The sequence below is a fragment of the Nicotiana attenuata genome, chromosome 1, assembly GCF_001879085.1.
Source record: "Nicotiana attenuata strain UT chromosome 1, NIATTr2, whole genome shotgun sequence".
NCBI classification, from domain to species: Eukaryota; Viridiplantae; Streptophyta; class Magnoliopsida; order Solanales; family Solanaceae; genus Nicotiana; species Nicotiana attenuata.
Window position 1 is genome coordinate 41,722,265 of NC_031989.1, and position 13,001 is coordinate 41,735,265.

Below are 13,001 nucleotides of genomic sequence, written 5' to 3' on the forward strand. Positions count from 1 at the left end.
CATTAGTGTTAGTACTAGTCGACTTGGTTCTGGCTGGTCCTTTTCCAGTTGACTTGTAAGTCGTCTGGTTCGACCTAACAGAACTGTGACTGGTGGATTTGCGCATGCCATTGAGTTGCATTTGCAATTCCTCAAACTCTTCTTGAAGTACTTCCTTTTCGATTTCACATACTTCATGTTTGAGTTTCCAGTATTTAACTTCCTTAGTGAGTCTCTTAAGCTCATTCATCATTTTTTGAGACTCTTTCAAAGTTAAATCAAGAATATCCTGCAATTCATTGCATCTTTCACAGTTATAGGATCTTACCTCACTAGTTTCACCTCGTGCCATGAAACAATTTTCATTTTCGTCATCTGAAATGTCCTCGTCTGTCCAGCATCCTGAGGATTTGTTCATTTCGTTTTCTAGAATTGTCATGAAGCAGAGATTTGCTATCTCTTCGTGGTCTGAATTATCCTTATCGCTCCAGCTTCCGAAGGATTTGTTCTTGTTGAAGCCTCTAGAGATCTCCTCTTTAGTTCTAGGCACTCAGCTTGAATATGCCAAAATCTTCCACATTCATAGCACTTTCCATCATTCTTATCCTGTTCGTTGTATTGTCTGGATCGTCTTGGTGGAATTCTTCCTTTCTTTGTGTTCCTGTATCTTATCATTAATCCATCCATGTTTCTAGATAGCATAGCAAATTCTTCTTGCAAAGCTTCAGGATCATCATCAATTTCGTTTTCAGCTATTTCAGTAGAGGTTTTGAATGCAACTATTTTCTTTTTTTCTTCTTGATTGGTCTTCTTGAGATGCGTCTTTTCAAAAGCAATGAGTTCTCCTCGTAGTTCATCATAGGATAATTTGTTTAGATCTTGAGATTCCAATGTGACTACTTTGGTCTGCCAAGTGGTTGGCAAACTCCTAAGAATTTTTCTGACTTGATCACCACTAGTGTAAGGCTTGCCAAACGCCTTTAGATCGCTAATTATTTTGCTAAACCTGACAAACATCTTTTCAATGGATTCTCCTTCTTTCATTGAGAAGAGTTCGCAATCATGGACCGGCATGTTGATATGTGTTTCCTTTACTTTGTTGGTTCCTTCATAAGTGACCTCAAGCTTGTCCCACATTTCTTTGGTTGTGTCACAACTTGAGATTTTCTCATATTCTTCACCACTTATAGCGTTATGAAGCAGATTTCTCGCTTTGTTGTTAACTTGTACCACTTCCATTTGCTCTTTTGTTTATGAATCTATATCTTCAGGATCAGCAAGTGGTGGAGTGGCAGCTAGTAAGGGATAGTTTCCCTTTTTGATGACTCTCCAGACTTTGACGTCATAAGCTTTGGCAAAGATTTCCATTCGCACTTTCCAGTGGGAGAAATGTTGTCCATTGAAGTATGGTGGTCTAACTTGTGAAGTTCCTTCCTGAAAGAGAGCTCCTATGATAACTTGATTTGCCATGATCTTTTCTCACAAGCTGTTAAGCAAAAGTAAAATGTGAGCCTTGCTCTGATACCAATTGAAAGTACAAGAGGGGGGTTTGTAAATATTTAAACTTAATCGCTTATTAGTCGACTAATTAATCTAGTAGTCGACTAGATATAATAACTTAACAGTTATAATGACAGAAAGTAAATTGCAGAAGGTAAATGCAGGAATTAAAGACATCAGGATTTTATACTCGTTCGGATTCAATGTGAATCCTAGTCCAGTCCCCTTGGGTTGCAAGGGAGTTCTCTTTTAGTAAATGTATTTCTCCGAGTACAGTTGAAGTGAATTGAAAATATCGTTTCTCTAGCACTCGTTTCTTTTTATACAATGCCTCACCAGTGTTATACTCTCCTTTTTTTTCTCTGACTTGTTACGCAGCAGATCTTAGTGAACTACAATGTTTGTTTGTAGTAGAATAAAGAGAGTGGTTTTTGGTTCGATCAAAGTATATTTGACTAGGGTTTAAGGCTGGGTATAAATACTTTGATAAAGGTCGAGGCTTGACAACCCAAGAGATTTGATCCTTGGAAAGAGATTGATTCTTTCCAAGAATAAGGTAGCTGGCCGTTGCTTTCCCTTGATTTCCTTCCTTCAGCAGATGTATGTACTTGCTCCTTGATTGTTGGTTCTTCCGAAATTTGTCGCGTACCAATCTTTACAGAATCTTTGATCTTCCGGGATGCTGGCCTTGATTCGTGCCTTAAGTTTAGGCTTGCTTGATTCTCTCCATCGCAGCTGGCCGTTACTCGTTGCTGATTGATTGGCTGATTGGATTCTTTCCTTAGTTATCCAGATTTGCTGATTGTATTGCAGTCTTTGTTGATTGATTTCTTTCCTTAGGCATCAGGATTGACTCCAGCAGTCGTGTAGTATCTTTTTGATTCCTTGTAATTGATTTCCTGCATATGTATATTATTTTCATCATTAAAACTGGATCTAACAAGCTCTAGTGTTAGTTTTGCCATCAGTTTCGGGTTGTTATACAGTATATTGTGATGCTTCTCGGGTCGGTATCGGGTGTGTGTTGATGCAGGAGGGTAGAGTGATTGCTTATGCTTCCCGTCAGTTGAAGCCCCATGAGAAGAACTACCATGTTCATGATTTGGAGTTGGCTGCCATTGTTCACGCGTTGAATATATAGAGGCATTATCTCTATGGTGTGTCTTGTGAGGTGTTTGCTGATCATCGTAGCCTCCAATACTTTTTCAAGCAGAACGATCTCAATTTGAGGCAGCGGAGATGGTTAGAGCTGCTAAAGGACTATGATATTACTATCTTGTACCATCCGGGAAAGGCCAATGTAGTGGTCGATGTCTTGAGTAAGAAGGCAGTGAGTATGGGCAGTTTGGCATATATTCCTGTTGGGGAGAGACCTCTTGCAGTTGATTTTCAGGCCTTGGCCAATCGGTTTGTGAGGTTGGATATTTCAGAGCCCAGTTGGATCTTAGCTTATGTGGTTTCTCGGTCTTGCTTGTTTGATCGTATCAGAGAGCGCCAATATGATGATCCTCATTTGCTTGTCCTCAACGACAAAGTTCAGCACGACAATTCCAGAGATGTGGCTATTGGTGATCACAAGGTATTGAGGATTCAGGGCTGGATATGTATGCCAAATGTAGATGGGCTTCGGGAGTTGATTCTAGAGGAGACCCATAGCTCGCAGTATTCCATCCATACGGGTGCCGCGAAGATGTACCAGGATTTAAGACAGCACTATTGGTGGAGGAGAATGAAGAAGAATATAATGGGGTTTGTAGCTTGGTGTCTCAATTGTCAGCAAGTAAAATATGAGCATCAGAGACCGGGTGACTTGCTTCAGCAGATGGATATTCCAGAGTGGAAGTGAGAGCGGATCACCTTGGATTTCGTAGTTGGACTCCCATGAACTTTGAGGAATTTTGATGGTATTTGGGTGATTGTGGATCGGCTGACCAAGTCTAAGTACTTTATTCCTGTGTGTACTACCTATTCTTCAGACCGGTTAGCTGAGATTTATATCCAAGAGATTGTCGCCTGCATGGTGTCCCGGTTTCCATCATTCAGACAAAAGTACTCAGTTTACATCGTAGTTTAAGAGGGTCGTGCAGTGAGAGTTGGGTACTCAAGTTGAGTTGAGCACAGCTTTTCACCCTCAGACAGACGGGTAGTCCGAGCGCACTATTCAAATATTGGAGGACATGTTGCGCGCTTGTGTCATTGATTTTGAAGGTTCATGGGACCAGTTTCTGCCGCTCGCGGAGTTTGCATATAACAATAGTTAGCAGTCGAGTATTCAGATGGCTCCATATGAGGCTTTATATGGGAGACAATGTAGATCTCCAGTAGGTTGGTTTGAGTCGGGTGAGGCCAGGCTTTTGGGTACAGACTTGGTACAGGATACTTTGGACAAGGTGAAGGTGATTCAGGAGCGACTTCGTACAGCACAGTCGAGACAAAAGAGTTATGCGGACAGAAAGGTTCGGGATGTGTCTTATATGGTTGGGAGAAGGTTCTACTGAAGGTTTCACCCATGGAGGGTGTTATGAGATTTGGAAAGAAGGACAAGTTGAGCCCTCGGTTCATTGGGCCTTTTGAGGTGCTTCGGAGGATTGGGGGGTGGCTTATGAGCTTGCGTTGCCACCTAGCTTGTCGGGTGTACATCCGGTATTTCATGTTTCAATGCTCCGAAAGTATATCGGCGATCCATCTCATGTTTTGGATTTCAACACGGTTCAGTTAGACAGTGATTTGACTTATGATATGGAGCCAGTGGCTATTTTGGGCGGCAGGTCAGAAAGTTGAGATCAAAGGATATAGCTTCAGTAAAAATGCAGTGGAGAGGTTGGCCCGTGGAGGAGGCTACTTGGGAGACCGAACGGGAGATGCGGAGCAGATATCCACACTATTTGAGGCTTCAGGTATGTTTCTAGACTCGTTCGATGACGAACGTTTGTTTAAGAGGGGGAGGATGTAACGACCCGGCCGGTCATTCGTGATTTATAGCCCTGTTTCCCCCATTTCTGCTTCTTTATCTGTTCCTTAGCGGTATTTCATCGTATTCGGGTCCGGAGTGGTTTCGGTGTGGAATGAGGCACTTAGTCTCTTATTTAGAAGTTTAAGTTGGAAAAGTCAATCGGATGTTGACTTATGTGTAAATGATCTCGGATGAAAATTCTGATGGTTCGATTAGCTCCGTTAGGTGATTTTGGACTTGGGAGCGCGTCCGGAATGTGATTTGGAGGTCCGTGGTAGAATTAGGCTTGAATTGGCGAAATTGAAAATTTAGCGATTCTCGGTCGGCAGTGGAAATTTTGATATCGGGGTCGGAAAGGAATTCCGGAAATTGGAGTGGGTCCGTAGTGTCATTTTGTGACGTGTGTGAAAAATTTCAGGTCATTCAGACGAGGTTTGATAGGTTTTGGCATCGTTTGCGGAATTCGAAAGTTTAGAAGTTCTTAGCCTTGAATCCGAGGGTGATATGGTGTTTCGATGTTGTTTTGGGTGTTCTGAAGGTTCGACTAAGTTTGAATGTTGATATATGACTTGTTGGAATATTTGGTAGAGGTCCCAAAGGCCTCGAGTTGATTTCGGGTGGTTGACGGATCAAGGATGGGATTGAGGAGTTGCTGAAGATTTTTATTCAGCTGTCATAACCGCACCTGCGGAGTGGGGACCGCAGGTGCGGGCCCGCAGAAGCGAAGGAAGGGCCGCAGATGTGGCCAAGGTTGAGAAGGACAGGAACCGCAGGTGCGATGAGGGGAGCGCACCTGCGAGGTCGCAGATGCGAGTGAAGGACCGCAGAAGCGGTTTTGGGTGGATAAGTGAAATCCGCAGGTGCGACGTTTGGACCGCAGGTGCGGTAGCGCAGATGCATGAATTTGGGCTGCAGGTGCGAGATGCCTGGGCAGAAGGTATAAAAGGAACCCTTTGCACAAGTGATTAGGTGAATATTAGAGGATTTGCACAAGGAACCCTTAGACACTTGGACCGCAGGTGAGGAGAGATTCTTGTCTATTTTCTTGTTTCATATTGTTATTTTGATTTAGTTTCTTAACAATTAATTAACTATTATTAAGTGAATAAAATAGCGAAAACTACACATATAGTGAGGAAGACGTTCCAATTGGTTAAAGAAGGGTAAAAGATTGTGACATTCACCACAATATTTTGCATTTCTTATTCAACTTTATTAATTCATAGGTTACCTTTTTTTGTTTGGGGGGGGAGGGGTTTGGGGGGGGGGGAGTTGCAGGTGATTAGTGTGAATATTGGGGGGGGGGGGGGGGGGTAGGTTGCAAGTGATTTGGTGAATATTAGAGGCGTAGAGCCGCTACACATCAGTGCCCAGCCCACAACTGCCCATTAATCTTTACGACTTCACATCAAAAAAGAAAAGAAAGAAAAAGGAAAACAATAAATAAGAAAAATGTTTATGAGGGTTTAAGAAAGAGAAAAAGGGGAATGCTAAAAACTCTATAACCGGTGACAACAAGACGACGGCAAGAAGAAGAAGAAGAAGCAGTAGCAGCCAAGTGACAGTGAGCCATGGTCTCAGCAGCCACCTGGATCCGATACGTTGTCAGCAAACTTGAATACTCCGCCTCTGTTGGCTGGAAGGTTGTTTACTCTCCTTTTTTCTTATAATGTAACAATTGATTATTTACATACTATTATTCTAGGTTTGAATCAGTACATGGATTTTGTAGATACAGCAAATATGTCTAAAAGATTAGTAGGTCTTTCTGGAGAAAGCTATTAACTTATAATTTTTGGGGAATTAGAGGGCTCCCAGGTTTTTAGAATAAAGGTTCTTTTCTTTTCTCTAGTTTTCCTGTGCAAAATAAATAAATAAAACATAAATCTGTCTTTTGACATGATTTTCTTCAAAACAACAGGCTTCACAGAAAATTTAATGTTAGCTGTGGAACTTTCATAAAATGCAACAACAACAACAACAACAACCCAATGTAATCTCACGAGTGGGGTCTAGGAGGGTAGTATGTACACAGCTACCCCAACCCTAGAATGGAACTGTTTCCGATAGACCCTCGGCTAAAGAAAAGATGAAATAGCAATACAAGATATTTAGAAAACTAAATCCAAGATAGCAAAAGAGAATATGAAAGAAGTACTGATAGCAAATAACAGTGTTATCAAAGGCGAAAAGCGCAAAAAACCTCTAAGGTCCGTTGGGGCTTTAAGCGCAAAGCGCAAATAAAGCGTGGGCTTTAATGAAAAAAGGCGCAATTGGAGAAAAGTAAAAATATGTATATGTAGTCCAAGACTAATAATTATAAGCATGAATAACAAATATATGGACAAAGAAATTATTTTTTTTTTTTACTATATAAGTGAAATATCAATTGTTTAATGTCGCCTTTTTAGGATTACATTCATTGGCAAGAAAAAGTATGCCTTAGAGCCTTGATGCGACACTAAAGCACCCACAAAGCGAGGCGAAACACTCAACATGTTTTGAACCTCGCTTTACGGCTTAAGCGTGCTTTAAGCGCGTCTTTGACAACATTGGCAAAGAATTACAGTACAAGATATGTATTGATAGCAAACGAAGGGAGTACTGCTGGCAAGTAATAACAGTACAAGATATGTGGTAATAGCAAGCTAATGATAAAAGGGATACCACACTAACACTAATACTATTACTATTGAACTAAGGAAGACAAATGGAAACGCTCGACTATCTACTAATTTTCTACCCTAATTCGCAACCTCCACACCCTCCTATCAAGGGTCATATCCTCGGTTAGCTCAAGCTGCGCCATGTCTCGCCTGATTATCTCTTCCCAAGGCTTCTTTGGCCTACCTCTACCCTTCCTCTTACCCCCAAGGCCAACCTTTGACACCTCCTGACTGGGGCATCTGTTCTACTCCTTCTAACATGGCTGAACCATCTTAGCCTCACCTCTCGCATCTTGTCTTCCACCGGGGCCACTCCCACCTTGTCCCGAATAACATCATTCCGACTTCATAAAATGCAAAAAAAGAATATTCATCAGTGTTAGTTCAGAGTTCTGATATTAAAATATGGGAACCTAATGCAACTTTCGTATTGAAAGCTTGCAACTTTAGTAAATTTTTTGAAGCTCTTGCAAGAATGTGTCCGGGAATAGAAAAAAGCTATAGCCAAGCTGGTTTGTTTGTATTTCACACCAAGAGGCCCCTTCTCAGGTTAATTATTAGCGGTGCTGCTTTTTACCCAAGTGATCCTCCTCTTCCTTAGGTTCTTGGCTCTCAGTATCGCTCCCCTAAGTACCAACCATGCAAAGAAGCTAACTTTTCTCTGTGGCTTGCGTGTCCAAATCGAGAGATGCGGGAAATCCTCTTTGTTCCTCACCAATAGTTTATGGTAATATGATTTGACTGAGACCTTCCTTCTATCCCGTCTCCCATCTCCACGAATCCGACATGATATGCGATGTATTCTATTTGTTTAGTAAGTCTACTAGGATTTGGAATTCCACCCATCTCCCAATCCCGTAGTTTCCTTCTAAATGTGAGATCCCTACTGCCCTCCCCTCCATCTTATATCCTTTGAATCTATTGCAATGTTATTTATGCTCTACTTGAGACTCTATATATGTTAAGAAAAGCGATTCTTAACACGTTTTCTTTACGGCACCTGTGTCCCCAAAATTGATTCTTCTTCCATCACCAACCTTGAAAGTGATGTGGTAAGTGAAGTCTCCCCAATCCTTCATAATATTCCTTTAAAGACCACACCTATATGAAACCGTGATATTCATACTTTTATATTTCTCCACTCCCCTCGATAATCCAATACTTTTCTATTATCACCTCCCTCCAAGGAGCATGCTCCTCTATCCTGAATCTCCATAACTATTTCCCAAGCAATGCATTGTTGAACACCCTGAGGTTTTTCATTCCAAATCCTCCCACTCTCTCGGGATGTGACCTTCCCATTCACTAAGTGATATTTCCCAATTTATAGGGAAAAAACAGATTCATACATGGCTGAATATATTTTTCTCCTATGAACTTGTCTTTTGGCGCTTTTTGTTATGAGATTTTCTAGCTAGTTATAGGTCTGCTACTATATTAGTTCAACCTTCTAAGGCATGTTGATCTTTTAAATCTTTTGACGAAAATTATGTTTGAATACATAGTTCCAGGAGCAACTTTCAGTTCTGAGACTTGGTCCTTGGATTCCACTTGACACTTCTCATGAATCTTGGATAATCTGTATGTTTTCTCTGCTATCATGCTTTATGTTGACATGGTTCAGCTGAAATAGAGTTACTATCTGATAACATTTGAACGAAGTTACTGAAAGTATGAGGTAATCTTGCAAGAATCGTTCCTTATGCATGTTCTTGATGCCTTTTTAATGATAACACCTTAATAATTTTTTTTTGCAAGATCTGTAATACAGCAAGGAAACATACAAGTTTTAGAATCCCCCCTATATGACGCGAGAGCGTGACTGTGCTCTAACTTAAGCTGCAATTTTCTATGTTAAAACTTGTCCCTTAAATAACTAGAAATCAGTAATTACCTTCTTAACTTTATCTTCATGAAAACATAAACCTGATATTTTTAGTAAAGAAGCGATTTGAACTTGGTGCTCAAACTTTGGAAACTTGAGTTCCAGCAGAGAGGAGTACTAATAAATGCAGGTCTTGTCACCATTGGAATTCTATAATCAGTAGCTTTGCATACGTTTGGAGTCCATACTTTCTCTAACTTAAAAGGAGTGGTGAACCAACTTAGTCTTGGAAAGATTACTACTCATAGGGGAATTTAAGTAATACTGACTGGACTGCTCAAGACTAGGAGAGAAACAAATCCTTCTAATAGTGCTAAAGATTTGCTAAACTAATACTTGTAAAGCTACAATATGCAAGTCAAAACATTCTATAATCATCAACAAATTAAGAATGTTAAAGTTAAAGACACAAGCCGTGTGAGATCAAGGTTCCATATTCTGAATTATCATCTGCTCTTCTGCACTTAAAATCAGTCAAGCTTCTACTTTTTGAAATTCTATTTATTTACTTTTACTTCTTGAGTAGAGGGAAAAAGATTAACTGAATATTAATGCTATGCAGAACTACAAAGGAGGTCAAATTACAGATAGAGAATTAGGTGATACCATATGGAAGAATTTCTTTCAGGGTAAATTGACATTTATGCACTTTAACAAAGGAGAGGAGATGGCACCAACACTCGGAGCTCAGGGCGGCACACTTCTTGTTCGGAAGATACCTTGGGTTGATCCAACGTAACTTCTCCTTTAATGCCTTATGCATGGTTTTCTCTGCCTTAGTGCTACACTTTTGCTTTGATCTGTTTTCTTTTATTAGTAGCACGTTTACTTGAAGAATCATTAACAAGCAAGGGAGAATTGTTTTACGATTAGTAATATTGTTCATTTGTTACTACTTTTATGGTTTTATGGCATTTTCAAGTGAGAAATTGGTTTTCTTGCTCATAGTTATAATAAAGGAAACTTTACAATTTAGGTTTGTAGTATTGATAGTTAGTGAGTTATTTTTCTTTATAATGGTAGTGTCGGAGCTAGTTTTCACACATCTCGATTAATCTTCCCCCTACATGTTACCTTCACCAACACAAGTACGGTGCAAGCTGGAATGGTATTCCAAATAATCTCCTTTGTTAGCTTGCAGCCTTCCCAGCAACAAAACAGTTCTTTCGGGGGTCTATGCATCACCACACTCAACTCAAATATCTGCAGAAATAGTTCTCACAGATGTCTGCAGTATAGAAATAGTTGGTCATTGTCCTCCACATTAGTTAATTGATTACTTCCTTGCTAAAGCTTTGTTACATTTGAATTTGCCAGCTACATTTTCCTACTCATGCACTTTACGGAAGGAAATGTTACTTTGTTCTGGCGTATAGACAATCAAGCTTAAAATAATTGTTGTTGCTGCTTATGTCTTCATCACCATGGTCATGCTGTTGGCCTAACTACTGACTAAAATTAGGGGTTCAATGGCATATATGATTTGGAGAGTTGTGCGATGAGTCTATTTTCCTTTTCTTCTTATCCTGGACAAATTTTATGAGCAAGGAAATCTTACCACTATAAATTGCTGTAGGGAGGTGATCACACGGCTATCTTATTGTTTATGTTCATTTTACTTTGCCTCTTTGTTTTAATAAATTAGTTGTTTCCCTTCTGGTGGAAGCGATTATGTGGATCTGTTTCTGCATATGTTCCTCTTTGCTATTGCTGACTTCATATCTGTGCTTTTCATAGGAAAGTATTTGTTGGGGATGTTGTGGTTCTCAAGGACCCTGTAAAGTCAGATGATTATCTTGTCCGTAGATTGGCTGCCGTTGAAGGCTATGAGATGGTGTCCACTGATGAAAAAGATGAGCCCTTTGTCCTTGAGAAAGATCAATGTTGGGTGCTGGCTGACAATGAAAATGTGAAACCTAAGGTATATGATCCTCGCAATAGATTGGCTTTCACCTCCAGAATAAGATATCATGCGACTGTATTCTCTCAAATCTTCTTTTGCTCAAATCGTGAACCTTGTCTTATGCGCTTCATGTTACGATTTTTGAATATTTTGCATATTGCAATATGGTATTTTATTCCAACAGTCCTATAATATGTTTGTCATATCCTTGTCTTTGGTTCAGCATCTGTTTGAGCGTCATTTACTCATGTTTTTATTATATTTTCTGTATATGTGATCTGAGTCTTGACTACTCATTCCCCGCATAATGTGGATACAGTACTTTTGCAGCAAAAATTGTGAGTATGTATCAAAGTCTGGATATGTGTTATAACTTTAGAGTTTTTTCCCCCATAACTGGAACCTTAATTTGCCAGTGGTCTTATGTATTAGTTTAAGTTTACCTTCTCTGGGGATTCTTTTAAGGTGATTGCATAGAGTGAGTAGTGAATCTGAACAAACCTATAATGAGATGTGTGTATTTCAGCTAAAACTTCAGCATTTTCAATGAGAAACTCTTTGAAGTATGGTGAAGATGTAAGTTTATTAAATGAAATAAACTTCTGATGAAGAGTTGAGCTAAGTTTTCAGTTTTTCCGTGGCTGCAGATTAAAATAGGACTTTTGACTTGCCCCCAGGGCTTTGGTCTAGTGGTAAGAGCGCAACTCGTGATGTGTGGGTTAGGCGCATGTCACGGGTTCGAACCCTGCTGCAGACAGAAGCCTGGTATTTAAGTGGAGAAGGGTAGAGGGGTGGGTCCATTAACCACCGGTTTCAACTCATGCGCCTCTGGACCCTTAGGAATTTCTGGGTTATCCCAACAAACAAAAAAACAGGACTGTCTTTTGAGTATATGGTACTGTATTATTCATATTATATTCATAGTTGAGCTTGCTTCCTCATGCTTTGAGGGAAGGATAGCAACTGCGCAGATATTATTGTTATATTAATATTGATTGACTCTAGATTATTTTCTTGTCTTCTCAATAGCAGGAAGCCAAGGATAGCAGAACTTTTGGCCCTGTTTCCTTGACGGACATAGTTGGCAGAGCTATATATTGCCTGAGGACAGCAGTGGACCATGGTCCTGTTAACAACAGGTTTGTTGTGTTATTGCATATTTGTTTTTCTTGTGCATCGGAAAAAAACCTACCTTATGATTGTGGTTAATCTGTGTCTTGCTTTATCAGTCACTTTAGCGTCCAGAAGGATTCACCAGTCCTTGAAGTTGAACTGGATGTTGATGAGATGGCACGAAGTCACAAAGCATAGGTTGTGTGCGCTCTTTGAGGAAAAGATTTCCTAGGATTACTGATTTGGTTGTACCCTCTTTTTCTTGTTTCCTCTTTTTTATCCGAGCGAAATCCATTGGAAAAAATAAAGTTGTGTATTAGCGATTTTGGTACATTTTCCTTCAACCAGATGCTGTCAATCCCAAGTGTTGATCCTTCCTCTCAATGTGGCACCGAACGAACTGTAAACCTTTGAGGTCTTCAGTTCTATTTAGAACGTATTTCAAGGCTGAAACTGTACTATGGATGGAAGTTTGGATAAGATTTTCAATATTTCGTCCAGGTTGTGGCCAATTGACAAAGAAGACTATTTATTGCAGTAGCTTGAACATTCCTTTCACAGACCCATTATCCACAGTACACTAATACAGCACGACTCGGTTACAATACACTGTAACTTTGGTTTTATAGTAGCACTTTCTTGAACAGTTTTTGATAGACTTTTTGTATTTTGTTTTGACTTGTCCCTTAGGGGACATCCAATAAAATTGGGACGATAGCGAAGGATGACCATTAGTGTGCTTTTACTTAACTAGGTCATGTTTCTATTGCACAAAAGGTGGCCTAGTAGGCAATGAATGGCCTAGTAGGCAATGAAATGAAGTGGGTGCTAAGCAAGTCAAAAACGAAACTTTGATAATACTAAGAATTTTGAGAAGAAAATCTGCTTATTATAAACGACTTACTGAATGGCGTGTGCCTGTGCTTATTTTCGAAGTTGTCGTTTTCTCTGTTATTTTGATTGTTCAATTTTTTTTAATTGTTATTATTTCGCTTGTACTAA

General features: G+C 39.9%; 1 protein-coding gene across 2 annotated transcripts; it reads left to right on the forward strand.

The window, feature by feature from the left end:
• Positions 5,791 to 12,724, forward strand: LOC109225245. 2 transcript variants are annotated; one of them, XM_019389849.1, is made up of 5 exons: positions 5,791 to 6,075; positions 9,546 to 9,718; positions 10,721 to 10,904; positions 11,916 to 12,025; positions 12,116 to 12,724. In XM_019389849.1, exons 1-5 carry the CDS (start codon positions 6,004 to 6,006, stop codon positions 12,195 to 12,197), a joined length of 621 nt encoding a protein of 206 aa, XP_019245394.1. In that variant the 5' UTR covers positions 5,791 to 6,003; the 3' UTR covers positions 12,198 to 12,724. The 2 variants fall into 2 exon arrangements, with proteins under 2 accessions (XP_019245394.1, XP_019245400.1); XM_019389855.1 differs by having other exon boundaries at positions 11,919 to 12,025.